The sequence below is a fragment of the Takifugu rubripes genome, chromosome 20 (genome assembly GCF_901000725.2).
Source record: "Takifugu rubripes chromosome 20, fTakRub1.2, whole genome shotgun sequence".
Lineage (NCBI taxonomy): Eukaryota > Metazoa > Chordata > Actinopteri > Tetraodontiformes > Tetraodontidae > Takifugu > Takifugu rubripes.
This window is the reverse complement of record NC_042304.1, coordinates 7,347,262-7,374,373: the sequence shown is the minus strand read 5'-3', so window position 1 is coordinate 7,374,373 and position 27,112 is coordinate 7,347,262. Positions and strand designations below refer to the sequence as shown.

The window sequence follows — 27,112 nt, the reverse complement described above, 5'->3', positions numbered from 1 at the left end:
AAATCTGTGCTTATACACAGGTGTGTATAACTGTCCACAAAATACCCGACAAAAAAAATTTAGTTTTAAAAAATACAGTTACCTAATATGTTTTAATTTAAAAAACAAAAACGCAATGTTAGTATCATCTCCGCGATATCAATTCAAACGTTGTACCTACAAACGTTTCCACTTAAACGATGAGTAGCAGTTCGTCGCCAGGTCCACAGGGGGCGCTGGTCCTCGCATTGAGTCGAGGTGCAGGTCGAGGAAGAAAATCAGTACACGGAAGTCGTCCCGGATTCGACATGTATGAGATTAGTTTCACCCTTTACATTTTCTCGGTCTAAATGTCTGTTTCCTCCGGTTGTATTTAAAGGTGATGACGTTGGATGACTGGACGGTTTGTGTAGACAGCCTGAAGGAAGTATGCGTTTTTAACAGCACTCGATTTATTTCCACCTCAGGTCAATGGACGCCAGGACTTGAAGTGCTTCTGTTTTGACAGGTGGGTCGAGCTCCGGTACCTGGTCTGTCCTGGCAGAACAGTTAAGAGCCGAAGTTTCAACGTTGAGAATCGAGAACCGTCGCAGAGAAGTTGGACTGCATCAGGAAGGTTACGTAGGTTAAGGTTAGCTCTTTTTTTTTTTTTTTTTTTTTAAAGCTGTGATTTTTGTTCTCACTGTTTTGCATTAAAACAAAGAAATACATTAAAATAAACTACAATTCAGATGAACTCTAATGCATCAAATTGTAAGTGCATTGCAGTTATTTAGTGACCTTCCTAGCTTCTCTCCCTACCAAAGCAGACATGGCCTCTAATCGACTGAAGTACCTGTCCCTGGGCGTGCTGGTGCTCCAGACCACCTCCCTGGTGCTCACCATGAGATACTCCCGGACCCTGCAGGGTGAAGGTCCACGCTACCTCGCCTCCTCAGCTGTGGTGTTGGCTGAGCTCCTGAAGATCCTCGCCTGTGTGCTGCTTGTTTTCAAGGAGCACAGTGAGTTCCTGACTGATTAAAGTTTTTTTTTTAATGTCAGAAGGCCAGAAATTAGCTGGACTACCTGCCATTATTCCTGCATTGCTCATAAAACTTAGCAGTTAGGAAACACGGTCAAAGAACATTTGTTTTTTGCGGTTTTATGGTCAGGTGTGGCCTCTTTCACCATTACCGCAAGACAAATGAAGCAGATAAAAGTTCCAGTGTTGAGTCTGTTTCATCGTTTTGCAGCTGTTTGACTGTGGCTGTCGTACCAATCTGAAGCCCATGCAAAGAAAAAGTATCAAACATTTGTAAAAATAGAGGCTCATGCGATATGCAATGTGCAATAAGCAGAATTAACTTTGTTTACATAGAGCATATATGTTCTTTTATTCATCAGATTACAGCATGCGAGCCCTTAACAGCATCCTACGTCAGGAAATCCTCAACAAACCCATAGAAACACTGAAGCTGGCTATCCCCTCAGGGATCTACACCCTGCAGAACAACCTGCTCTATCTGGCCTTGTCCAACCTGGACGCAGCCACGTACCAGGTACAGCAGAGAATGATCAGCAAATACATCAAACTGGGTTCAGCTGACAGTAGCCGGTCAGGACGTCTGAGCCATTCAGCAAGTGGCACAACCTCACTCGTGGATATTTCCCACTGTGTCTCCACCAGGTGACGTACCAGCTGAAGATTCTGACCACAGCCCTCTTCTCTGTGTCGATGCTTGGCCGCAGGCTGGGCATCTACCAGTGGATCTCGCTGTTGATCCTCATGGCTGGAGTGGCTCTCGTGCAGGTTCAGTGCAGTTCCTGTCTCTTTGTGTCACGTTTTCAGCTCTCCTGAAATGCCACAAAACATTCACAGGGCATAGATTTTAGACTAAGTCTCAACTGGGGTAGCTCTTACTATGAAGGCTATGTTTATTTTCTTTGTTTGAATATTTAGTGTAAACAGTGGTTACTGCTGCATTGCCACATCCTCCTCCTCCACATTGTAAAACAAAGAAAATGGCAACAAAATCAGCATCTGAACTCTTGGAGGAGGATGTAAATACTGCTTAATAAAACAAACTCCCGCACCTTAAACAAATGAGAAGGACGGGCTTCCTGAGGGGGTGTGTGTGGTTTGGCCAAGGCGCTTTCTGAAAACCTCAAACAATACAGTCCGGTCACTTACTGGCCTTTTTCTTTTTGCCTCCAAATGAATGAAACTCAGCAATAACACATCCCAAAATTCCGGTTTCTTTTTGAAAGGAGCACGTCACCGACCGTTATAACCACCTCTTTCCTTCTGCCGCACCACATAAGTATCACCAGCATTTCTGTAGTCATACTGGTTTAGTTGTGATAGGAGCTGTGCTTGCTGGTAACACCTCCAACCATAAATGATGACATGTGAAAACTGGAGCTAAATAAAAAGGTTGAATTCTCTCTTTCGTAGTGGCCCAGTGAATCAGCCCCAGAGAAGGAGGCCGTCTCTGCGGGCTCGCAACTTGTTGGCGTGGCAGCCGTTCTGGTGGCGTGTTGCTCTAGCGGCTTTGCTGGGGTTTACTTTGAGAAGATCCTGAAGGAGAGCAAACAGAGCGTCTGGGTGCGCAACATCCAGCTGGGTCAGTATCGATCACTTCAATCAATCCAGCCTCAGTCAGGAGCAGGCGGTCGAACTTTCCTTTGAGATGAATTCCTCAGACTGAGGAAGAACTGAGGGTCACTTTCCCTCAGGATGAACGCCCCTGTGTGGGCGACTGTGGCAGCTCCTGCCTTAAATGTTGATGCAATAAGAGTGTAGAACACGTTTACTTATTTATTGCAGTAATAATGTGATGGACTGTTAGCTCCTTGCACTAGCCCCACCATCTGTGTCTATCTAGTGTGTTCCTCTGTTTCCAGGCATGTTTGGGCTGGTCTTTGGGGTTTTTGGGATGATGGCCTACGATGGAGAACGAGTAAGGGAGTCGGGGATGTTCCAGGGCTACAACACAATCACCTGGACCGTGGTGGTTCTGCAGGTAACGTTCACCCTGCTGCCAGCCGCTGACGCGTTTCCCAGCTTTATTTTCAAGCCTCAGAGTATCGCGGACTATTTTGAGGACCCAACACAGGCGGTGCCTTTGTCCATCTGCGTCTGTGTGTTTGTTGTTTCTCCAGGCGCTGGGGGGTCTGGTCATAGCGGCGGTCATCAAGTATGCCGACAACATCCTCAAAGGCTTTGCGACGTCGCTGTCCATCATTCTGTCAACCCTGATATCGTACTTCTGGCTCCAGGACTTTGACCCCACTAGGTACAAGAAGCCGTCCCTCCTCTGCCCATCTAGTCTCCATTTGTTATTCTCACTGTTCTCGCCTATCGTCCACAGTGTGTTCTTCCTGGGGGCCGTTTTAGTCATCGTGGCCACTTTCCTGTACGGCTACGAAGGCAAGACTCCCTCTAACCCCAGCAGGGCGTAGGACTGCGACAACCGACACCACTGCTGCGGCAGCAGAGGGAGGTCGCGGTGGAACGGAGGGGAGGAGGGACAAGGACGGAAAATAAGGGGAAAGGTCTTCTGTTATATGTTGCTCTGGGAAAGTGTGGGAAATCACGAGGATGAGGGCCCAACAAAGGGCCAAAGTTGAAGCAAGCACAGTGCCGCGAAGGTGTCACACACCAGAAGTGCCTCTGATGAAGAGTTGTAACGCCACCAGAGATCCTGGCCGCTGCACCGCTGGAACACTTGACTGTGTTTTTAAGGGCCTGTCCGACTGCAAATGTTGCCATTATTACGTCAACACAGATTCATTACGGTGGAATGTGAGTTTGTTTGTGTCACAGCTGCAGTATTTTCTCATTCTTTGAGCGCTGAAAGCTCGTTTTCAAGCCATTTATCTCCATTAATGAACATTTCTGCCACCTTCCCTTTAAAGCTGAGCAGGAAACTCTCAACTAAAGAGGGAGCGGAGGCGAGATCTGTGCACAAACTCGGGTATGTAAAAAAAAAAAAAAAGAGAGAGAGTCTTCATCTCGGATCCTCCCGAGACAGTCGACCGTTAACCTGAATCGCTCACTTAATTACTGTTATTGCTTTGGGTTGCGTTCGGCTTTTTTTGGAAGCCGCCGCTGTTGCCAGGCAGCAAATCGCAACGGAACTGTGACACTGAGGCGTCTGCTTCTGCTGGAGCTTCACACTCAACATTAGCCCGGGTGTGTGAATACATTTGCTTCAGGAGGAACTGAATGCGCTATTTCAGAATCCCTTTTTCAGGCTGTGTGGCAACAAGGTCGTACAGGTCAGTCTGACCGTGTGGTTAGGGTTATTTTGTACATTTTGAATTTTTTTAAAAGTTAATTTTGGGTGTAAATAATAACACCGTTGAAATGATGATTAAATAATTGGATTCATTGATTAATTTATTCATTAGCTTGCTTGCTTCTGTCTCTGTTGTGTTGATTTGTGGGACCAGCTGAACTCCTGAAAATCCGGTCTGTGATTATTTTTTTTGTTCTAGAAATACTTCTTCCAGGGATGAAGCGGGTATAATCCATAACTTTGTCATTTTAATTGCCTACATGTGAATCTTTTATAAAGAAAAAAAAATCGACCATAACTTTTGGTGGTTTTGAATTATTCGCTTGGCTTCGCTGATCACCGCTGAACATACTGAAAATGCAAATATCAGCACAACGGTTTATGGTTTTTCTCTTTGTTTTAATGACTTGAAAAACGCTGCATGCAAAAGCTGGACAGTCCGAGAGAAACGACTGCATTACACCAAAGTTCCTTCCTGTCACAACACTGTAAAACACCGTTACCCGCACGTCTCGAACAAAAAGCTTAAAACTGGAGCACAGTATAGTCCTCCCCCCTCTTGTCCAGTCACCACACGCAGAGCTGGAGCCCTCAGGCACGTCTGTTATTCTGAAAGACACTTGAGGCCCCTGATACACCTGAACAAAGGAGCGCATCAGGAGAGAATTAGCTAGTTCCTTGTTTCGGTCCTCTGATACAAATCTGGGCCTGATGGAGGTTCAATTCTCCAGGGTTGAACAGCAGCTCAGGAGGTTTCACCTGAGTCCCACCATCAGCGCTCTGCTGCTGTTTGACCCATCAGTGGCTCCTGTGTTGCAGCTACAAAACTGTGTGTGTGTGTGTGTGTGTGTGTGTGTGTGTTCTAGTACATTCTACATTGGGAGAACCAGAAAATAAATTTCACCTCCATTTCAAGATGTGGTTTTAAGAACTGGTTATAGATTAAGGGTCCTCACAATGATAGAAGTACAAACATTGTGTGTGTGTGTGTGTGTGTGTGTGTGTGTGTGTGTGTGTGTGTGTGTGTGTGTGTGTGTGTGTGTGTGTGTGTGAAGGCTCATAGGGTTTGCACCAGGGGTCAGGAGCAGCACAATATTATCATGATTCAATCGCTGACACGAACCAGCTCAGTTCTTCGCACAAGTTTCGTTGGCTCCGAGTCTTCAGTCGTGAATCGCTGAAAACTACAAAATAAAAGCATGAAAGATCTGAACGGCACACGGGTCCGAGTAAACGCCGCACTCGTCTTTAACAAAACAGTTCACCCCAATTATCAAAAGAAGAGTTCTGTCCCTGAGATTTCTGCCTCTGTCAGTGAAACATCATGGAGGTAATATGAGAAACAGCAAACATGAGAGCGATGATCAATTTAAGCAGACTTTTAGCATTTATGCTGACTCATGATATTTCCAGCACAGTAACTGACCTCAGTCGTATCCTGGAGGCAGAAATGTCACCGGCAGATAATTAGAATCAAATATTCCTGCCTAAATTCTCTTGGAGGTAGATGTTTTCTCTTTTATATACAGTGCATAATTCAGGTGAACCATTTTATCACATTTGACAACATTCCCAAGCAAATGTCAGCCGCAGACGCCCGTCCTCACAACGCTGATCGGATATGAGAGCGTCGTGGACGCTGGGTCCCTCTGCACCTTCAGTCCAATCCTGCTGCTCGTGGGCACGTCAGCTAAACCATGTTGGTGGTGGTGCTTTTTAAAAAGAACAAAAAGGCAGAGCTCTAAGGACGTTTTAACAATCGCTCTGTTTATCGGTCGACCTCGGTTTGGCAGAAGCGTGAATGAGGCCTCTGGCGTGTGTGAATGTGAGAGGCAGTCTGGTGTAACAACCTTAGAAAACACAAAAACGCATACGTACAGACACACAGAACTCCGCTGCTATTCCCCACCGCGGCGGTCCTCCTCAGACCCGTACGCCACAAACACAACACGTTACTCAACAGCACAGGCCGGGTTTAAGGCCAAGAGGACCCTTGAAACAGGCTCTGGATTTGGGGTCTTTCTGGGCCTGAGTAGCTACAGTAGCTATAGTTACGTCCCGACACCGAGGGAGGAGTCAGCGTCAGCCGGGCTGAAATGATTCGTATCAAACCCAACAGCACCAGAAGGAGGCCAACATACTTCCTGATCGTCAAAGGCAGCTTAAGGGAATTAAGGCAAGGGTCCCCTCAACATGTGATGACAAAAAAAAAAAAAAACAACGCTCATTGTGCCACTGAAAGTCTGCGTATTGATCTTTTGTCTGTCCAGCTGATTGTCCTGGTTACCCATAAAATCCTCTTCTGATGATATGGTGTGATAAATGCTCGTCTGATGCCCCCATTCTCTACTTGGGGGGTATGACCACCAGCGGAGGCCCTCTCCTTGGCCTCCACATCAGGACCTGGGCATCGTTGGCGTTGGGCCTCCCCATGGCGTTAGCAGGGATAGGTTCCATGCGGGTCAGCACCCGTGGCTGGTCCTGATGCATCCGTCCCACCAGCCTGGCCCTGGAACCCAGAGGCAGCGTTGGGTCGACCACGATGTCCACTCTCATCCTCCACTTGATGGTGTGGAGCAGAATCTTCTCCTTGGAGGTGGTGTTGAGCGCCACCAGCCAGGTGGTGAAGCTCTGGTCCCTTTTGATGTTTGTCAGTAGAGGCGTGTTCGATTCGCTGACCGGCACAGCCCAGGTGACGCTGGGGTAAAAGTTGTCATTCATGCTGACGACGAAGCGGGACGGTTTGGAGGTTGGACCCACAACGGTGACAGTCTCGGTGGTGTTTCCGTACCAGGGGTAGCTCACGCCGTCCGAGTCGCTGATGGCCCTCACCAGACCCTCCCTCAGCTGTGGCAGCTCCCAGCTCGACCTGAGAGGCGAGAGGAGTGTGAGCAGGGAGGATGATGGGTAATTCTGACATAGCCGGAAGAATTCAGACCTCGCATGCACACAAAGAGGTGAGCAACACGCACTTTGTTCATTTCACTATAAACTCCGTTGAGTGACATCTGGCAGCATCTAGTGGTGGAATTACGTATTACAATAATTAAATACCTGTCTCAACAGGAAGATTAAAAATATTACTAGATTTCTTCCTGACAATGGGAAAGAAGCAGAAGTGACAAGATCATCCCAGAAGCAAACTTTAAAATCCCGGAGCCAGAATCAGTGGATTAACCTCGTCCCTTTGCGTAGTCCTGCAGATTATTGTCATCTGGTGACTCCCCGTCCAATGACTTGTTGTGCTTTCATGACAAATGTGAGTACAAAGCAGCTTAATCCCACCACCACAAACACCCACTCCCTACAAACCAACCGGATTAGACACCCCCTCACATATGCTCTGTGTGTGTGTGTGTGTGTGTGTGTGTGTGTGTGTGTGTGTGTGTGTGTGTGTGTGTGTGTGTGTGTGTTTGAGAAGAGAATCCTCTGTTGTGCAGCTCCTTTAATAGCAGCTTGTCTATTTAGGTGCCGAAGTCACAGGAACAGAATCTGTTGGTGGGTGTTTGAACTGGGGGAGGCTGACGAGCGCGGTTAACCTGCTGCGCGCACAAATGGCGCGAGCGCGAGCACTTCCACGCCGATCTTCGTGCGTGACGTCACGGAGGTAGCCGACAGGTGTCAAAGGTGTGAACTCACATGCCGACGTCCCCATAGGTGTTGTAGAACTCCATCTGCGTGCACGCCTGGATCCAGCCCACCACCCACGTCTCGTTGCGCGGAATAGGAGGCATGACAACACGGGCCGAGGCTTTAAAATACGGGGTCTTGTATCGAAGCACGATGGGCGAATTCTCCTCGATGAGGGTCGGGCAGTGGTCTATGGTGGCAGAGAGGTCGTACACCACGATGTTCTCCCTTTTGACGCGCGATTTGTTGCAGGCGATGCTCTGGATGCAGCCCATGGTCGTGCAGGTGAAGGTGATTGATAGGAGCAGCCACGACAACCTGACGTTCCGGGGGAGCAGCGCGGCTGACCGGTACTCGACCAGAACCAACACTACGAGGCCGTGCATCAGATGACACTATAAGGCATAGGCGGGTGCTACCGCGGCGCAGGCCCAAATCAGAGTCACAATAAGGCGTCAGTGCGGACCGGATGGGTCCCGGTTCAATTCAAACTGGGTTGGGCACGTCAGCTGTTCTAACTCACATGAAACAATAAAATAGAGCATCAGTTTTTCAGAAGAGTGCGATTGTGTCTTCTCCACTCTGACTGTGCCCTCATGATCCTGCACGAGCCCCTGCCCCTAACCTTTGATCCTCTTCTTCCTTCCCCGAGCTGTCATGTCACAAGAAGCGTCCAGGGACCGCCGGGGACCGGGGCTCCTGCGCGGCGATCCGGTGGTCGGATGGCGAGCGTTGCTGATGCGATTCCGTGCAGATGATGCTGCTGCAGCCGCTGCCTGTTACCCGAGCGTCGGCGGTGCGGTCCGTCATGCCGGTCGACGGTAGAACCAAGCAGCTGTGAGATCTAGCGTCCGTGATGCGGCGGGGAAACCGAACCCCCACACGGACCGATTGTTCTCCACCAGCATCCAAAGGAACCGCCTGTCAGGATCCGTCTGTTGGTTGATGGAACATTCAGATTAAGATCAGATTAACAGTCTGATGGTGTCGTGCGGCGGATGAGGCTCCGCAGCCTGACTGCTGCGCGTGTGTCGCTGTTCAGCTGCGCGGTGCTGAACACGCGCGACGGACCAATCAGAGGCGGGGGAGCGCGCGCGACTGCACCCCGACACCTTTACGACCCTCTCGTCCATGTTGGAATTATGAGTTCTGATCACACAAACGCAGTTCAGACAAGGCAGGGGTCTCCTCCCGGATGGTCGAGCTCTTCTAATTCAAGATTCAAGATTCAAGAGTACTTTATTGATCCCTTTAGGGGGTGTCCACCAGGGAAATTAGCATCTCCAAAGATCTACAGCATCTACAAAATTTCCCACCACCATTTCACCCCATCAAACCTATTAAAGATAATAAAAAAATGAGTCAATGTAAAGAAATATACTTATCAATCCATCTTCAATGGGTATATAATGCATTTATCATTATTTGAAGCCTCTCAAAATGTCAGCAAACTCTAAAATAAGCGGTGGTGCTTAGCAACAAGGCGCCTAGTGTTAACCGCACGCCATGTGTTCATGTTGTCAGACGGAGGAAAGCATCTGTGTCGCCCCCTGGTGAGAGGCTGCAGCAAGGGATCAAGCCCCTCCCCATTATCTTTTTAGAAAGCCAACCTGTGAAGTAGTGATTTCGCCTTTATGGGTGCACCTGTTTACTACGTCCAACTTGATTTTTCCCCTTTGTGTTGCACCAGGAAGGTGGGATCCACTCTCAACACAGCAGTTCCTGACAGTTTTAATAAACGGCTTTAATAAAAACCTGTAACAGCACCGAAGGAATCACAAGACCACAGGGGGGCAAAGTCCAAAAAAACAAGGCAAAAACTCTTGAACGGGGACAGAAGGTTGTCAGGTTTACCAGGGCATCGACAGAGAAGAGAAGGCCAAGGCAGGCAGGGTCAAAACCAGTAAATCCGCTCAAACAAAGTGCTGGAGAGTCAGGTATTGCGCGATAATAACCTGGGAAGGCAGTGGCTTAAATAGGCCTGAGAGGGAGCGACAGGCGAAAATGATGAAGGCTGATTAGATGGGTGTGTAGGAGCGGCGTGGCAGAGAGAGTGGAATTTTCCACCAGAAGAGCAGGCAGTGACATTATGACTATATGCATTCGATTGAAAGAGGAAAGGTTTTGAGAATCTTTGGACAGCTGAAGATTTAGGGAACTCTATGAAGTGAATTTAATGGATCCAACATATATTTTTAAAAAAAAGACATGAAGGATTAGGCGGAGTTTACTGTGGGACCCAGTCAGTGACTTTTAACCAAATTTACAATGTGAGAAAATGTGATTATTACTATTGACTACAACTGTATCTCACAGTGCACCAAAGGAACTTAACGTTACATTTCTGGTGGGTTTGTAACCGAATGCATCTAAACCGTCTACCTGCAGCCAAAGTCAAGTGAAATCTCTACAGAGTTTTGCGTTTAAAATAGTTTCTCTAATTAATTCTATGTTTTAGCGCAGTCGTCTTAATGCGAAAACCGGAAAAGAGGCGTTGGCTTCGTCATTTCCTGCCGACGTCATCGGACATCCGCTTGCATACAGCAGAGAAATGTCACATGTGTGTAGAATGTAAACATAACTGTGTTGTAAATATTGGAAATTTAGCGATCGCATTTAATGTGAGAACATGGTATGTGTCTAATCTGTTTAACCAGTTAAATTTTTCCAACAGAAAATTTGTACGTGCTAGGCTAATGACGGGCTAATGTAATAACACAGTTAGCTTTATTGTTAGCTGTCAGTATTGTTTTTCTTAAACGAATATATTTTGCCTAATCCTGACAGATGACTTTTTGAAACGTTATAACGTTTCAGAGGTTACATATAAAGTTTTATAGTGCGAGAGGAAACTTTATTTCTATCATTACATGAATAAGAAATTAGTCCTTCATTCTTCATTTAAACCCTGTATTTTGTATATGTTTTATCTTCTTTGTAGGTTATGACAGACCTTAAAGACATTATTCAACGGTTTTATCGTCTTCAGTCCGAGCGAATAGAGACATATCAGCTTTTTGAAGAGTAGGTATATATAACACAATAATCTACAGTTATATTAGTAATTATATGTTTAATAATTCTTGCTGAACTTTAGATTGAGGTGGTAGTGATTTCAATAGTTTTCTTTTGTAATTGTAAACTTCTGACTGCCAATTGACCTTTATCTTTACCCAAGGCCTTCAATCATGAATCGATCATAATTTTACTTCCTTAATTTCAGTGTATACATGTTATTTTTCTTTGATTGCAGGGGACATGAGGCATATTTGAGGACAGGGCCCCATTATGATTTTGACCACTACAAGCAGCTAGTTCACGAGATAACGCAGGCCTTTTGTGGCATCTCTAAAGAAGTGCTGGGGATCAAGGAGAGGCTGCACCATGAGTTTGACAGGCCGGATCTTTCTGAGCATCTGGAAAAGCTGCAGAACAAGGAGAAGCAGAAACTTGAACTGGTGGGCAAAGACCTTCGCTGAGCTTTTATTTAGTGTCCACAAAAGAGCACTGTGCAAAATAAAGGTAGTTTTTATTAGAAAATATGGGGATGACATTTACTTTAATGCTACATTGGTTGTATTTTTGGAATTGTAGAAATTAAAAAACTACTTGTTAAATTCTTTTGACTCATAGGCTGGGTTGTATCTGCTTTGTTTGAAATACATAACATTTCAAAATACAATAGATTAGATTTCCCAGATTATTTTATGAAGTCATTGGTAAAACTGGTGCAATTGTTGTTGTTTGTTGCTGTTTCTCTCTTTCACCAGAAGGAGGCAGATGAGGCAATTCATAGCTTTTTTGTTTTTCCCTCTGCTGGGTGGATATACTGTAGCTTTTAGGCTTTGCGTGCCGTATCTGGTGTTCAGAGGTGATCAAAATCACTTTGATGTAACTCAAACTCCCGTTTAATTCATCTTCCTTTTGCCAACAGTGTCGTAAAGAACTCAGCTTACAGTCGCTGTCTCATTGCCATTCTGCACTGACAAATGGTTTCCATATATCCTAATCAAATGCACCTTTTTTGACAGACAGCCATGCTGCAGCTGGCCAGGCAGCAGGCCCAGGATCACCCAGAGGAGGACGAACATCAAGAGAGGATCCAGGAAGTCAAGCAGAAGTAAGAACAGCTTCACTTCATAACTCTGCAGCTGGTACAGAATTATCTGCTTCCATCTGTTTTGCTGTTTTATGATGAAGCTGTCAGCAGCATTCATGAATGAGTGTAACACTGTGGCGGGTCTGGGTTTATTCCAGGATCATCAAGATCAAAGAAGATCTGAGTGAGATCATGCAGGACTTTAAATTTGATTGCGAAGAGTGAGATCAGCCGTCACGTCAGCCAACAAGGCGCTGATGGAAGATCAGCCCAGGAGGGGCTTTACAATCTGCCTGTGTGGGAACATTCGTTCTACGGTCTGTTGCTTTTTTTTGGGGATGTGTGTAAATATACTGAATTTTGCAACAGTCCTTGTTTTGGATAATTTGTATTCTTAAATAAAACTGCTGGAGAAATCATTTAATGTTTACAGTTTTATTCATATACAATATCACTGATGTAGAAAACGTTGACGTCACGGAGGTGTAAGATATTTTATTTTCTTAGTCATCCTTTAGTTCATGTGTGATCTGTGGCTTACGAAAATTTAGACAGTTACATTGTCATGTAGCTTGTGCAATTCTTAATAAAATATGCTGAATCAATGAGTCATTGGGCAAAACTATTACATTTTTGTAGCATCAAGTTTATGGATTCTAGCTCATCACATGTGCGATGAGCTAGAATCCCTCTGATTTCTTCTCCATTAATAACCAAACATTTGAAGAGCTCAACTCTTTCGCTTGACGCTTTTGTGATGAAGAATGGATAAATTTAGCTGCACAAATATGCTGTGAGTGTCCACAGTGGCAGAGTTCTCCACGTTCTCCTCAGTAACGGTATAAATCACAGGCCCGCTGGCTTCACTGCAGTGTTTCTGGAGGTCAGCTCGGTGGGCCGCTCACACCTGAACCCACTTGAGGCAGCGATTTTTCTGAAAATGTTCTTGAAACAGACGCTGCGGAGATGCTGCTGCGCTATGAATTATCGTCTGGTGGAGTCTGTGGAGACAAAAGCAGATGCTGGAACAAACCAAACTTTCCTGGGCGCCCGTTATCACCCCCCCCAGCTCCTCCGGAGGCGATCAATAAAGCAGCGGCCACCATTGATGAGCACAGACATTATTCAGGAGACATAAAGAACCAAAAGCCTGCTGAGCAGATTGAGTCAGGTGCAGCAAAGGTCACCTTAGTTCAAGGACAAGGCAGCAGAGGACTGTTGCCGAGGCTCTGCACCACATTTGGACCCACTCACGTGTATGAAGGGGGCCTCACCCTCAGAGCCTGCTGTTAATCACAGTTACATGCACGTTTCTCTTTGTTGCTGTCACCAGCTGGAGATCAGATGGGAAATCTGTAATAAAACCTGAGCACATCGCCCCAGCCGGGGAAAATCGATTCACCTGATAATCAAGGATAATGACAGAGTCGGCTCCAGAGAAATCTCCTCCTCGCGTTCAAAACCGATCCTGACTGCGTGGCGTGAGGACGGCGGCGTCGGAGATTCGAGAGGGAGACAAGCCGCTTACCTACCTGCTGGCGCATCCGGTGGGTTTTGTGCAGCCACGCCCTCCACTCATCGTACAGTTTGATGGACACGGCGCCGCAGCCCGACACGTACTTGCGGACCCACCCGAGGAACTGCTTGAGCTCCCTCCGCAGGGTGGAGTTGTGCTCGCCGGGCTGCAGGTCACATGGGCCAGTCTGCAGCTGAACTGGAGGAGGGAGAGGACGGGAGAGAGTGAGCTCAAGTGGGATTGCCAATATCAGAAGTCTCTGAAGAATGTTGTAACAGGAGTTTGGAAACACCGATAAACAACTGTCAGTGAATGCACCATTGCGTCTACTAATTAGGCAAAAATTAGGCAGGAATTAGATGGTGAGGCTGTCCTCACCAGTGTTGGGTGTAGAGGCAGCAGCCGGGTGGCTCCAGTCACTCCAGATTCCGGTCTTTCTGGAGCCGAAGATGCCCACCGGGTTACACCTCACCTGGACGAAGTGGACAGTCCCGGGACGGAGACCCGCCAGCCGGCACGAGGTCTGGTTACCAACATCATCCACCACCTGAGAGAGGGGAAAGGGGCGTGGCTAGAATATTACCAATATGGTTATTGGATAATGTGCTGTAGAAGTTATCATACTATATTAAAGACAGGTCACCTGTCCGTAAACTGATCTATATAAAGTAGGAACATTTTAGCCCGGGGAAACACTCGTCTGCTTTCATGTCTTCAGGTCACATGTGTCCTCGGTGTGTGTTTGTGTGTATGTGAGTAGGTCCGAGTGTTTTGGTGTGGACCACCTTCCACTCAGTGCTGTCCTCCAGCCTGTAGCGGATCTGATATTTGGCCTGGAACAGAATGTCCTCTAGATCGGGGGGGCTGGTCCAACGGACGGTCAGCTGGTCCTCTAAGTCGCCCACGCGGCTCACGTGCACGTCAGTGGGAGGGTCTGTGGTGACTGCACCGGCCAGGAAAGAGGCAGGAAAGGAGGTTTATAGCAGCATTGTTGTTTATTTTAAATTCATTAGGTAGAACAATTTTTGTTGTTATGGGAAGAAAATCAAAAATAGACTGGTGGACCAAAGCTGTTCCTTTTGTTAAATCCCTCTGGACTTCCACTGTCAGCATTAAACATTTTGTAATCAACATACGTTGAGATTAAAGAGAAGGCGGCAAATAGAGAAAATTATTAATCCTCTTCAGCGTCTCATAAAACACCCATTTGTCTCTTTCCTTCAATTCATTGCGAAGAACCAAACATAAACATATACGAGCTCAGTTTCCGAGGCAGCGTCTTGCAGCTCGGTCACCATGGCAACACCCCTGCTTCTCTACCGACCTACCGAATGAACGGATGAATGAACAAACGAATGAAAGTGCACAAAACTGCTGCAGCAAAAGTCGGGTTCTAAAGTATCGACATTTTCAATGTAAAAGCTTTAAATTAATAGTATATAAAATATCTGTAGTATTTTACAGTGGCGGTCAGATTAATAAACAAGCTAAAAAAAGAAGATAAAAATGGTAAATATGAAAGATGGGACTAAAATGAATTTGGATGAAATTCAATATTATATACTATATATTTCACATTTATTTATTAGATTTACTCTATATTCACTACTTATATGAAAATGCATAGTTTAGTATTTCTGTTGGTGATTTAATCAATTTCAAAATAATTTTCCTCTGATTCGACAGGCCGAACTTCTCAGATTCTGCATCTGCGGAGCTTTTAACTTCTGAAGCGATTTTATTTATGGCTTTAGGGAAAGCTTCAGCCCAACCTACCCACGTCCAGGATGTCCAGGGTGAGGACGTCAGAGGTGGCGGAGCCCAGCTGATTGGCCGCCTCCACCCACATCTGGTACGGGGTGAAGAGAGCGAGGTTGCTGGGGATGTAGCAGGAGAACGGCTGCGGCTGCACCCTGGTGCCGCTGTTCTCACACTCCGTCTCGGTCCCGTACCACCTGCACGAGATCATGGCTGAAATGTTAATGGCTGACTTCCTCCCACAGAATTTGGAGAGAATCCTCCTCCTCTTTCTTATTTAGCAACAGTTTTACGGACAGATTGGCGCCATTTTTGTCCCACCTCCATGATTAACGGTGTTAAGGGGGTCAAAGGTCACTGGACCCGACAGCAAAAAGCGTGGGAATTACCTAAACTGAACATTGTGGGAGACACGATCTTTACACACGACACATTTTTATTTTGATTTAATCTCAAGTTTCTGCTAAACTGGCGATCCTATGACTTTTATTTTAATAAAAAATCCCATTGTCGGGCCTTTTTACACTGATTGCTGGTGAGTGGGCTGGGTGGGTGATCTCACCTCAACTTGTACTTGAGGGTGTAGTTGGTTCTGATGTGGGTCTCGCCAGACCCGCCTGGTCTCCACTTGCAGCTCAGATCTTTTGTGTTGCGGGACCAACACGTCAAGTTCACCGGTTTCTCAGGCGGTGCTGTAATAAAATAAAGAATATTCCCAAACCCAGCCTGCCAGCAAACACACACACGCACACACACACACACACACGCGCACACACACACGCGCACACACACGCACACACACACACACACACGCACGCACACACACACACACACGCGCACACACTCACTGCCCACGTAGAGACACGCTCCGGCCAGGACGTGTCCGTCGCTGCTGTGACACACCAGGTTGTCTCCAGACTGCTGCCTGGAGCCGTTGAGGTTGTGAACGGTGACGCTGAGGACGTGTGGACCCAGGACCCTGTAGGTGCTGCCGGGCAGGGTCTCTCCATTCAGGGTCCAGTACAGCGTGCTGGAGAGATGGCTGAGCTCAGGGCCGAGCGTGCACGTGGCTGTGAGGCTAGAGCCGATACGCAGGACGGGATCCTGGGGGGAGACCTCGGCGACATCTGGATGACGGACAGACAGACATATTTTTACTGAATTGTACTGAAAGTCTGTCAAAATCCTGCAGAAAGATTAGTTTTGAAATAACCATATTTACAAAGTGGAAATTGTAATTTGTAGCACAAATATGAGTTTATCTTTGACTTTTGGTTTGTTTTGCTACACTCAGCCGACAGCATGTCAGCTGCAGCTGCCTCCTGTACGACACAGTCCCGAAGGAGAATTATGGAGCCGGATTATGGAGCCGGAGCCCGGCGCCAGGCTCCGAACCAGCACACACTCGTGCACAGAGGATACAGCTTGAGGAGCCTCTTAAAGGCTCATTTTCAAAGTAGACGTTGACCTATTGACCACATATTGCACATAATGTGCAAATAGGTGCGAGTTTTAAATGGAGATTTTCCAACCAGCTACATTTGATCACTGCTACAGTGTAAAAGCTAAAATAAAAATCCAGTGATAATTCCCAAGCAGCAAATCTGTGGAGCCGGAAGACCTAAAAGCAGATGTGGAAACTGATATTCTGTTCCTACAGCCAATGCTGGTTCTTGAGGTATTTAGCCCCAAAATGAAATTTCAAAATGTAAGAAAATTATATGTACAAATGTTTCTTTGAAAAAAGGTTTTAATTTTTATGTATCGCTTTTAAATACGGAATATTTCAGCTGTGATGCAGATAATCAGACAGGTTTGTTTCTCTTGTCTCCTGAAAAGAGAATAATTCCACGATTAAATCTTAAAGCGTGTGTGCGTGTGTGTGTGTGTGTGTGTGTGTCGGCTGTTGGTGTGAATCATACATCCTTCAGTCAGTGCAGGTGAAAAAATACAACCTCACTATTAACACACACTCCTTAAATTAAAGTTCAGTACTCACGTGTCAAAGACGAGGTCACATGAACTAAAACTAGGAGCAGAAGAAACCTGAAGAATAACATGATTCTCAGCTGGTCCCCACAGAACACAGAACACAGAACACAGAACGGAGAACAGAGAACACAGAACACAGAACACAGAACGGAGAACGGAGAACGGAGAACAGAGAACACACAGCTTCAACTTCAGAAAAGTTATCCTGGTTTCTAATGTCCTCACGTGTCTTTGCTGCTGGAACACTGTTTGCCCCTCCTCAACACACACACACACACACACACACAAATCAAATCTCACTCTCTCAGAGACTTCAAAGGAGGCCATTCTGACGGTAATTGGGTTATTAAATTAGAAAAATGAGCGTGCTTTTTTGTCCAGATCCAAATGTTGAAATATTTTTCGACTGAGCTCATCTGTGTACATAGTTAACACATATCAAATACGTTTGGAACAGTTTGAATTCAGTTATTCTTGACGTTGGAGCAAACAGTAACGCAGGTGGAGACCTCTCGCTCCTTAAATTGTTGTCGTATTTGAAGAAATGACAGAGATTTCTAACGCATGAAGGTTAATCCGTTATTCCATCCAAGAGAACGAGCAGCAAAAAAAAAAATAAAAAAAACAGTCCAGCTCTTAATCTAATGCAAACCTGGTGGAGGAACCTGCAGAAGAACAGAGAACCCAGCAGTGGAACTGGTCTGTGCAGAGGATAAAATTCCAGATGTGCACAAATGATCAACAGTCACAGGAAATGTTTCCTTTTAGTTCCTGCTGCACAAAGAGAACACACAGATTTAGAAGTCTGAACCTTTGGTTCCCAATTTTAGGGCTCTTCACCTTCTAACTTGATATTTTGTTCAATTTTTCAGGAAATCCTAAAGGAAAAAAATCACCCCAGCACAATTGTTTTTGCTAAAGCTCCATATTTTGCTGCAGGCGAGTCATTTTAAACTGTCATGGTTGGTTACGTGTCACCACGCCGTCGTCTCTGTGTCGTTTTGGACTCTGGCCGCAATTCCAAACGTAACATCTCTGGTCCTAAAGCGGGGGCCTCTCGTTGTGGAGCCTGGCCCCACCGGTTGGAAGATGCTCCAGTTTAATGTCACGCTTGGGTTCTCTCCTTACTGCCATCACATGGGTAAAAACCAGTGGACCCAGTCCTTCAACATGACTAAACCTGCCATCATTCATCATTGGTTGGTTCATTGGTTTGAATTCATCCAACGGCTGCTGAAAAAAGAACAGTTTTGTCTGGTTTTCCAACCTAAAATATAAACTATTTTATATAAATTTTCATTTAGCTTGATCGCTTTTATTGTGAAGAGCTTTGGCCCGCATATAACCATATAATAACGCTAATAATAAGGATTATTACTGCGTTTTCTAGCTGTTATGTTGAGGTGTGATAAAGGTGCGAACACCTGCACTTACACACTGATGAGTGTCATCATCGGCTTAGAGTGCACTGCAGAGAGGGCTGCAGGTTGCGCGTGTGCGTGTGTGCGCGCGCGCGTGTCGCTGTAGAGCAGACAGAGCTCAGACAGCAGCATCCTCCTCCTCCTCACAGACGGAGCTCACCGCTGCTTCAGGCTCCACTCTCCGCTCCTTCTCTCCAGGGTTCGACATGCTCCGGCTCGGCGGCAGGATGTGCGGGCTGCCGGCCCTCGTCTCGGTGCTTCTGGCCGGGGTCGTGGCGTCGTCCTCCTCCTCCTCCTCGGACCTGTTTGACAACCAGCTGGGCGACATCAATTACTGCAAGAAGCAATGCCAGCTCGTCATCAAAAACAAAAGCCCCGCTAAAGTAAGTGACGTTATCGCCGCTGTGCCGCCACCCTCCGCAGGATGCTGCCCCATCTCCCACCATCCCGGCGTCTATTCGCCCGGATCAGCGGACAAAGTCACAACACACGGGTCTCAGAGAAGAACCGTCCATGTTTAGGGGCGCGCAGGCCGAAAAATGGATGCAGCTCTCCTTCTTCTGCGTTTGATGGAGTCACCCGCATCCACCCGGCTCACGTTAGAGATGTGAACTGCGCCAAATAGGGGGCATTTTTTGGCGCATTCGTGCGGGCTGCGTGGGGGCAAACGAGGCTGTTGCGTCGTTTCTCCCCTTTGTTGACAGTTTACGCAGCATCTATTTGGGCTGAACGAGCACATTGGACAGTTCAAGATGGCTGTGATTCACACATGGTGTTTTGTATCTGGGAGACTCGCATAGATTGCCAATGTCGGATGCCCCCCTTTTCTTCCTCCTCCTCTTCTCCCCCCCGTTCCCTTCAGGTGTGGCGTGGCGTCCTATCGGGCAAAGCAGATATGACTTTTAAGTTATTACGTTTTAGCACGAACTCCTGCCTTGTGTTTTTATAAAGGAGCCACAAATAATGAGGATGATGATGGTGGTGATGAAGCCTCAATAGCCGGTTTTTAGCCGCCTTCGCTTCGGTTTGTCTCTGTTGTTCACATAATAACCACCGGGGGGCGCCGTTTCCCCGATTCAAATTAAAGATTAGGGCTTTATGAAAAGAGAAAGTGCAGCAATGTGCATCTTCCTTTCCCAGCATCCCATTTTCCATCCCATCCTCTGTCACGTTCCTCGACAAGGTTAAGCCAAGTTTATCCAGAAGCACAGGAGACATTTCTAATTTTGTCCCCCCCTCACGTAGTTTCTCCCCCTCTACTACAGGACTCAGTAATGAACGCCTGCCACCGCGGCTGTCGCCTCTACTCCATCTGCCAGTTTGTCAACGGCAACGCCGGCTTCAACACCAGCAAGGAGGAATGTCAGGGAGGTGAGGACACCAAGGGAAGAAAACCTAAGTAGACTTTATAATCAGGGCCCAATTAATTGGGCAGAGCTGGGTTATTGTGGGAAGGGTGGCTCTTTCTGCAATATGGAGATACCGTGTGAGGCATTAAATGTTAAACATCTATTTTGATGAAGCTAAAAGTACAAACCTCAGTAGTTTTTAAAGGAAACAGTACAATTAGAAGTAGCAAAATTCCAATTTCAACCTCTGAGTGCCCTTTTCAGCTCTCACCTGGAGCTCCCGACTCACCTCTGGAAGCATTTAAAGGTTGAACGCAGCTCGGTTAAAATGCTTTGCCAATCCCCGGCAGGCCTGGCGGGTGTTTTCTGGGCGTTGGAGGTCATTCGGCCTTGTTGAATTGCTGTATTGGAAATCAATGTTGTGATTTACCATCCAGACAGCAGGTACAGTCCCCCCCCATGGGCTTCAGTAACAACAGAGTCATCTCTGCAGGGCCCCACAGATGCCAAGAGCATCTTAAGCTTCACACATAAAGATGAAGCTCTGCTCTTTTTTAAATTTGTGCTCCCATTTTTACAGTTTTGGTAGAACTTAGATACAGAATCGGGGATTTGACCCATCTCTGCTGATTAACTTCATTTTCTTGTGCTAAAAAGTAGGAATCCATTGTAACACTCAGATGCTAAACGCTAATAAATCGCTAAATGCATATGTTAAGAACCTCTGCATACCCTCCTCCCCCCCTCTCTGTGCAGCCTGCCAGGAGGCCTACATCAAGCTTCTGGAGCAGGAGGCCTGCAGCACTGGCTGTGCCAGCCAACCCTCTGAACCTGAGATCAAGAGGAGGAAGGTGAGAAAGCGGCCACCCTCTTCCGCGTCAGAATATTAATGCCGCTGCTAACAGACTGCCATGCTAATCCCCAACCCCGCAGCTCCGAGCCATGACTCTCCGCCCCAAGCCCCCCTCCGTGATGGAGGCTGTGTCCAGCTGGTGCAACGACATCGTGAGCTCCGCCCAGAGCTTCATCTCCTCCACCTGGACCTTCTACCTGCAGGCCGACGACGGGAAGGTCGTCGTCTTCCAGGTGAGCCTGTAATGACTTTAGACTTGATACTTCAGTTTCTAATGTACATTATTTGTTTGTACGTTATTTTCAAGTCTGTGGCTATAATCCGACACTAAACTCTGTCGAAGGAGGTCGAGGATAATGGATCCTATTACATGGAACCTTTTTGTGCCGTATATTTTTCTATGCCGGTTAAAAGCGCAGCAGAATAATAGCGGAACTCTGTGTCCTGCTCAGAAAGCTCTCCACTCTTTGGTTTGCTGCCAGCGCCAGTGGCTTCTTTCAGTCGCTGAAGGTTGAGTGGGCAGCAAGGTGGCTGGATTCACTAATTCCTGCGCCTCAACAGTTCATAAGTGTCTTTTTAAATTGGGTCCCACACCCCCAGAAACATGCATATTTGACATGCAGCCAGGCTGGCCGTATGGCATAACAATTGACAGCAAAGTTCAGACGTTACTTTTTAAATGATTCCACTGAAAAGCTTCAGATTGCACAATATTTAGCCCCTTTTTCTCATTAAACCGGGTTTATTCTGAGGGTTACGCGTCCTCATGCTGGCTAAAGTCAACCAGCCTTTACGTTTAAGCTATAATAAGAGCTGGTCTGTAACCAGCAGCAACATCCTGCAAATAAAAAAATCAGCCTGTTGCTGACAGAGGTTTCCCCGTTTGGATAATGTCACTCGGATGGCAATTTTAGCTCGGTAATAAGAGGGTTCCGCTGGCGATGGCGGTTTTTACGGCCCCTCACTCACTCCAGAGGAATTGCACGCTGAAATCGACTAATAGGCATAAGAAGCCGACCTCGAGGAGACCCGGCTGTCACAGAACTTCAATTACCAGCATTTATTTTGGACCCGGTGATGGATGTTTGCTCTTTTCAGAGGCGACGTACAGCCTCGAGTGGCTCTGCGGGGCCGCGAGAACTGTGTTTAGTGGGCAGCCGGCAAACTGCCACAAACTGACGGATGGATTCTCGGAGTTATGACACCACAAATGTTTAGCCGTGGGGCCAAAGCTGGGTGAGGATAGATGATGAGGATGTCCATAATGAGCTCTTCAGCAGGTGAGAAGACCCTGGGGTCGGGACGGGGGTCACGGAGAGAACACCTCGAGGAGCTCTTCCTCTTTATTCACACGAATCAGCCTGTGACGGACGAGCGGCGCCGAGACACAAAAAGCGAGACAGGGTTCCCCCAGCCGAGCCTCTGCAGAACGAATGGGAGGTGATGCGTGGCAGACTGCAGAGACGGGCCGGCCATTTGGTTTTGGTGGTTGCATCAGTCATCCTGCAGGAAGGAACTCTACAGAAACACCAGCACTTCTCAGTTTTTGACCCAAAATGTGCATGTTTGCCTTTAATTTAAGAGAAATGAATGGGTGATGATCTTTTTGCTGAGGTTCCCTCTGACAGGATTAAAGAGTACATTTGTTTGGAGATTATCTCCAGCGGTGGATTTAGGCACATCTGGTGACATCGGCAGAATTAAGCCTCAAAAACAACGCTGTCCATGTTCAGCTGGGTGGATATAAAACAGCGTGAGTCCTGATCTCAGCACGATGTAGATAGAAAGAAGCTTCTGTGGTCCAGAAAAGAAAAGATAAGCTCAGATATCATCTCAGGAGGTCTAGTTCTGTGTTCATAGTAGTGTTCATTTAACACATAGGTGTCAAACTCTGGTCCATGGGCCAAATGTGGCCCGCAATGTAATAACATTTGGCCCGCGAAGCCATACCAATTAACTATTAGAGCTGGCCTGCTGGTATTTTATTATATATATATATTTATTTATCAAAAGGTTCCCTGTTATAGCTGGAGGAAGATTTTTTTCAATAAATATCAATGTTGGCCCGTGACTTTGTCCCAGTTTTGAATTTTGGCCCACTGGGTATTTGAGTTTGACACCTCTGATTTAACATGTCTGGATGGATGGATGAATGGATGGATGGATGGATGGATGGGTGGGTTGGTGGATGGATGGATGGTCATTAAATTTCTTTCTTTCTTTCTTTCTTTCTTTCTTTCTTTCTTTCTTTCTTTCTTTCTTTCTTTCTTTCTTTCTTTCTTTCTTTCTTTCTTTCCCTCTCATAATGCCTGACAGATGCCGTTGAGGCGCCAATGGTTCTGATAGTTGCAGCCGTTCACTCTTCAGCCAATCACAGAGCAGCTCCTCTAACTTTGACTCTGGTTCTGCATCTGGTTCTAATGTCTGAGAACGTGGCTTCGGGGGGGGGGGGGGGGGTGTATGTTTGTGTGTGTGTGTGTGTGTTGGGGGGGGGGCATCAGCCCTGCTGTGAAATGTTGTTTTTTCAGCAGGAAGGCTTGTAAGTCCCCAGTAAAGTAACCAAACCCCCATGTCTCCCCCATGTCTCCCCATGTCTCCCCCATGTCTCTGCGGTTCCGATGAAACTTGTCCAGGAGAAAACAGATCGATAATTTTCAGGATAGAAGAAAACAGGAGGAATTTATCAGTTCTCACTTTAGATGCAGTCGAGTTCCACAATTATTGATCTACTTAGTGTCAGAGCGTGTTACTTTGAAGTACAGTGAGATTTAAGCCTCAGTGTGTGTGTGTGTGTGTGTGTGTGTGTGTGTGTGTCAGTGTGGTAGCAGCCGTATTGTTCTAACTGCATCCAGCTGCTGCTGCAGTGGAGGGAGGGTCAGCGGTGGGGAACCAGAATCCTTTTTTAATGAGTTCTCCAGGGGAACCAGAGACACCGTGCACACGCTGAAACACGTGACAGAACGTGCACGTGTGCAGCCGCTTGAGACGACCTTTTGTGCTGACGGGTGAAGACGATTGGAACGACGAAGGCGGGGGAAAAAAGTGAAGCGGCCGCATTTTTAAATCAAACTGTGTATTTTTGCTGAATATTGTGGAGTTTGAACTGCTGTGAATATTTGCTCGGCTGGGCTGATCAGCCTCAGCCTAAAGGTCCCTAAAGGTCGAACGTGCCTCTGCAGCGTGCTAAATGTTAACCTCTGCTCTGTCTCATGCTTGATTGGTCTGCTGAGGGTTCCTGTTTGCTCCCAAACATCTATTCTGAGCTCGTCTGTGGTTCCGTTTCACGGCCTCAAGCGGAACCTTTGCCAGACGGTCTGCTGGCGGACTGCTGCGGTCAGAGCGCTGCCATGACGGCTGACTTTATTCCTATTTTCTCTCTGTCTCTCTCCTCAGAGCCAACCAGAGATGGAGTACTCTCCCCCCGAGCTGCAGGCCCCTCGCTCCAACGTGGCGGACAAACCCTGGCCCCAGGTCCACTCTCACACCCAAAGGCCCCACGGTGAGAACACAAAACACGATGCATCTGAAGGCACCTGGACGCACCTGTGCCTAACGACTCGCTCTGTTGGGCCATAGGGGTGAGGGGTCACGGAGAGAGGGCGGCAGGTAAGGCAAACGGGAAAGGCAAGCACGCCGTCCAGCACGCAGAGGACGCCGCGGCTGAGCACGACTTCCTCGGCTGCATGTCCAGGTGAGACAGATGCGACCCCCTAAAGGCCTCAAACTCCGACCTAAACTGCGCCCTCCTCGCCCCCGCAGGCGCTCCGGCCTCCCCCGGTGGATTCTGGCCGCCTGCCTCTTCCTGTCCATCATGGTCATGTTGTGGCTGAGCTGCGCCAGCCTCGTCACTGCCCCAGAGCAGCACATCAAGACACAGGTGAGGGGACCGGGGGGGGGGGCATGCTGAGGTTCAGAGGTGATAACAGTCGTAGTCTGTGATGTTGGTGATGACACATCAAAGGCAACAGCTCGTTGCTAGCTCTTGTTAGCAAGTGTTAGCACAGGTTCACACACACCACATGAAACAAGTAAACTACACTATAGCAGCATTCCCATACATAAACACTGAACAAAACCACCTATACGACTGATTTAGTGTGACAACAAGCACTTTATGGGAGCTTCCACGTCTTTGAAACTCATCTCAGGTGTCGCGAAGATCCTCTCACCTCGGGGTTTGGAGTTGGAATTCCGACCGGGAATTCCGAAGGCTACCTGATTGGTCTGTTCAGACCGGCACACACAGTGCAAACTTTATTCACCTAGGATTGGGTTCAGGGTTAGAGACGAATAATAAAGGAAGAATAAAGGAAGAATAAACTATGTCTATGAAAGTCCTTATAAAGATAGAAGTTTATGGAAGTTTTATTCTTTCTCCAGCTGAGTATTAATGGAGACAAAGAGTTCCTGGAAAACGCGCACAAGGTCAATCCGTACCACCTGAGCCCCATGATCGCCGTCACCGTCAAACAGTCAGAGGCCAATCAGGAGGTGGGGCCTCTGCCGGTGAAGGTGGACCTCAACAAGACCTGCGTGTAGGAGGGACCGCAGGAGCGCCGCTGCGTCGTTTCCCAGGGTAACCGCGTTGGAAGTCTTTGGCCCGTCCACACAATAGTGAAACATCTCGGGTCTTTTTTTTTTTTAAAAACCCTGTTTTTAAGAGCATGGCCACCCGATTTCATTCAACATGATCATCACACGTCCAACACGTCCGAGTTTTGTTGATCCGATGGCACTTTGTTCAGTCCAAAGTCATTCCCGTCCTTCATTCCCGAGCTGAAGAGCTGGAGTGCTGCATAGAACGACCGGCGAATGGAAGCTTCTGGTCTGTTTACGTTGCGTCACTCCCCGTGTACATAAGCTGTCGATTCTCCGTGCATATATGTGCAAACACGTCCATTTTTGCAGAGCTGCGGCTGAACTGAAACCCTCCAATATTTATTTACGTCCTTAATTTATTCCCGGTCGCGGACACCAGTTACCTGTTAAGTGTGGTTAATGAAGTGCCATGTAAAGTTAATCCATCACAACTGTAACTGCTGTATGTAAATACATTCTACTGCAGACTAGAGAGAGACACGTAGAGACAATTCATGCTGTATTATTGGTATATTATTGCTCTTCTATCACCTCTTAGCTGTCCTGTGTGCTTCCTGAAGGCCGACTCACAGCAGCACAGCCTGACGGAGAACCTCTGTAGTTCCTGGTGGCTTCAGGCCGCCGGTACTGAGCAGAGCAGCACAGTTTTAGAGCAGATTTTTCTGTTTTCCTCTGAGTGCTTTAGGTGTCCTGTAACGCTGCCCCCCCCCCCCCACCCAGGCTGTGTAGACAGTAACCCGTGCATGCAAGCCAAGCTGTGATAGTTTATATTAACCACCACGCCAGGACAGACCCACTTCGCTGTAAACTTGTGTTGTTTTTTTAAAAAAGTATACATATATTAATACTGCTACGCAGACTGTGTGATGAGGAGGACCTGTAATTCAAAGCCATCCAATCAGTATCTGTTGGCTCCAACTGGAAGGTGCGTCGTACAGATTGAAGTCTCTTTTTAAAAAATTATTATTTACTGGTCTGCTTATTTTCAATGAAATGCAACATGATACAGTGTTTTCGTTGTAGAGAAGAGAACCGTGTTTTCTTTGCAGTCAAACATCAGAATAAACTAAAGAGAAAACCAAACAGTGTGTTTCATGGTATTGTGTGTGTGTGCGTGTGTGTGTGTGTAATAACAAAAAGAACACTAAAATAAATGCGTCTCCAGGAGCATGTGGATGCCAGAATGTTGGACTTTCTGCTCCTCTGTTCTGACATCCATCACAGTTTGTGCTCTGCTGCAGGAGTCAGACGGTGCTGACGGCCGCAGATGCTGTGATCAGACCCTCAGTCAGCGTTTTATAGATGCTCAGCTAACGTCAGTATGGTCACATGTGCTCTGCAGTACCGCCAGGATGTGCAAACAGACGCAACTATTCTGTGCGTGACCCATAGACAACCATGCAGTTCCCTTATAAAGCATTATTATCCTCCTCCTGCCTATTATTACTATTATTATTATTATTATTATTATTATTTGTAGTAGTAGTAGTAGTAGTAGTAGTAGTAGTAGTATCCTAATTGTGTAATTCACACTTTTGTCCACTTGGTGTCACTATGCTGTTATAAATGGACATTTCCCTATCTTCAATACTGTATTTATAACTACATCAAGAGAAACACGTTGGTTTAGCTTTAT

The 27,112-nt window shown here is 46.9% G+C and overlaps 5 protein-coding genes across 14 annotated transcripts; 3 read left to right on the top strand and 2 right to left on the bottom strand.

The window, feature by feature from the left end:
• The first annotated feature begins 186 nt into the window (after positions 1-186).
• Positions 187-4,557, top strand: slc35a3a (solute carrier family 35 member A3a). Of its 4 annotated transcripts, none has more exons than XM_029828278.1 (9): positions 187-289; positions 447-610; positions 789-980; positions 1,363-1,517; positions 1,646-1,768; positions 2,414-2,582; positions 2,863-2,981; positions 3,121-3,254; positions 3,330-4,557. In XM_029828278.1, the coding sequence occupies exons 3-9, from the start codon at positions 791-793 to the stop codon at positions 3,418-3,420; spliced, it is 981 nt and encodes a 326-aa protein (XP_029684138.1). In that variant the 5' UTR covers positions 187-289; positions 447-610; positions 789-790; the 3' UTR covers positions 3,421-4,557. The 4 variants fall into 4 exon arrangements, with proteins under 4 accessions (XP_029684138.1, XP_029684139.1, XP_011612942.1 ...); XM_029828279.1 differs by having other exon boundaries at positions 786-980; XM_011614640.2 differs by having other exon boundaries at positions 241-406; positions 488-610; positions 786-980.
• Positions 4,558-4,753: 196 nt separating this feature from the next.
• fam78bb (family with sequence similarity 78 member Bb) lies at positions 4,754-8,940 on the bottom strand. Its single transcript, XM_003973984.2, has 2 exons — positions 7,899-8,940; positions 4,754-7,128 (listed from the first exon to the last, which is right to left on the bottom strand). Exons 1-2 carry the CDS (start codon positions 8,273-8,275, stop codon positions 6,606-6,608), a joined length of 900 nt encoding a protein of 299 aa, XP_003974033.2. The 5' UTR covers positions 8,276-8,940; the 3' UTR covers positions 4,754-6,605.
• An 812-nt stretch (positions 8,941-9,752) lies between these two features.
• Positions 9,753-12,407, top strand: rex1bd (required for excision 1-B domain containing). Of its 3 annotated transcripts, XM_003974045.3 has the most exons (6): positions 9,816-9,826; positions 10,348-10,449; positions 10,831-10,913; positions 11,143-11,347; positions 11,921-12,009; positions 12,147-12,407. In XM_003974045.3, exons 2-6 carry the CDS (start codon positions 10,441-10,443, stop codon positions 12,211-12,213), a joined length of 453 nt encoding a protein of 150 aa, XP_003974094.2. In that variant the 5' UTR covers positions 9,816-9,826; positions 10,348-10,440; the 3' UTR covers positions 12,214-12,407. The 3 variants fall into 3 exon arrangements, with proteins under 3 accessions (XP_029684141.1, XP_003974094.2, XP_011612944.1); XM_029828281.1 differs by lacking the exon at positions 10,348-10,449 and having other exon boundaries at positions 9,753-9,826; XM_011614642.2 differs by lacking the exon at positions 9,816-9,826 and having other exon boundaries at positions 10,392-10,521.
• Positions 12,408-12,412: 5 nt separating this feature from the next.
• On the bottom strand, positions 12,413-18,812 carry crlf1b (cytokine receptor-like factor 1b). 5 transcript variants are annotated; one of them, XM_011614742.2, is made up of 9 exons: positions 18,689-18,812; positions 17,262-18,487; positions 16,111-16,389; positions 15,825-15,954; positions 15,281-15,459; positions 14,290-14,447; positions 13,883-14,051; positions 13,517-13,702; positions 12,413-12,989 (listed from the first exon to the last, which is right to left on the bottom strand). In XM_011614742.2, the coding sequence occupies exons 2-9, from the start codon at positions 17,320-17,322 to the stop codon at positions 12,973-12,975; spliced, it is 1,179 nt and encodes a 392-aa protein (XP_011613044.2). In that variant the 5' UTR covers positions 17,323-18,487; positions 18,689-18,812; the 3' UTR covers positions 12,413-12,972. The 5 variants fall into 5 exon arrangements, with proteins under 5 accessions (XP_011613044.2, XP_029684131.1, XP_029684132.1 ...); XM_029828271.1 differs by having other exon boundaries at positions 12,413-13,353; positions 13,521-13,702; XM_029828272.1 differs by having other exon boundaries at positions 13,521-13,702.
• tmem59l (transmembrane protein 59-like) lies at positions 18,810-26,555 on the top strand. The gene is made up of 8 exons (XM_003974047.2): positions 18,810-19,058; positions 19,941-20,046; positions 20,781-20,875; positions 20,958-21,110; positions 24,271-24,376; positions 24,454-24,568; positions 24,637-24,754; positions 25,258-26,555. The coding sequence occupies exons 1-8, from the start codon at positions 18,882-18,884 to the stop codon at positions 25,414-25,416; spliced, it is 1,029 nt and encodes a 342-aa protein (XP_003974096.1). The 5' UTR covers positions 18,810-18,881; the 3' UTR covers positions 25,417-26,555.
• Positions 26,556-27,112: the final 557 nt, after the last annotated feature.

Coding starts and splice junctions, on each gene's coding strand:
- slc35a3a (XM_029828278.1), top strand. CDS start 791: ATGGCCTCTAATCGACTGAAGTACCTGTCCCTGGGCGTGCTGGTGCTC. Junction 1,769..2,413: donor CTGGAGTGGCTCTCGTGCAG/GTTCAGTGCAGT, acceptor TCTCTTTCGTAG/TGGCCCAGTGAATCAGCCCC. Junction 2,982..3,120: donor GGACCGTGGTGGTTCTGCAG/GTAACGTTCACC, acceptor TTGTTTCTCCAG/GCGCTGGGGGGTCTGGTCAT.
- fam78bb (XM_003973984.2), bottom strand. CDS start 8,275: ATGCACGGCCTCGTAGTGTTGGTTCTGGTCGAGTACCGGTCAGCCGCG. Junction 7,129..7,898: donor ACCTATGGGGACGTCGGCAT/GTGAGTTCACAC, acceptor CTCGCCTCTCAG/GTCGAGCTGGGAGCTGCCAC.
- rex1bd (XM_003974045.3), top strand. Junction 10,914..11,142: donor ACATATCAGCTTTTTGAAGA/GTAGGTATATAT, acceptor CTTTGATTGCAG/GGGACATGAGGCATATTTGA. Junction 12,010..12,146: donor ATCCAGGAAGTCAAGCAGAA/GTAAGAACAGCT, acceptor GGTTTATTCCAG/GATCATCAAGATCAAAGAAG.
- crlf1b (XM_029828269.1), bottom strand. CDS start 17,322: ATGTTATTCTTCAGGTTTCTTCTGCTCCTAGTTTTAGTTCATGTGACC. Junction 16,390..17,261: donor TGTGACCTCGTCTTTGACAC/GTGAGTACTGAA, acceptor TCCGTCATCCAG/ATGTCGCCGAGGTCTCCCCC. Junction 15,955..16,110: donor AGCGTGTCTCTACGTGGGCA/GTGAGTGTGTGC, acceptor ATTTTATTACAG/CACCGCCTGAGAAACCGGTG.
- tmem59l (XM_003974047.2), top strand. CDS start 18,882: ATGCTCCGGCTCGGCGGCAGGATGTGCGGGCTGCCGGCCCTCGTCTCG. Junction 24,569..24,636: donor TTCCTCGGCTGCATGTCCAG/GTGAGACAGATG, acceptor TCGCCCCCGCAG/GCGCTCCGGCCTCCCCCGGT. Junction 24,755..25,257: donor AGCAGCACATCAAGACACAG/GTGAGGGGACCG, acceptor TTCTTTCTCCAG/CTGAGTATTAATGGAGACAA.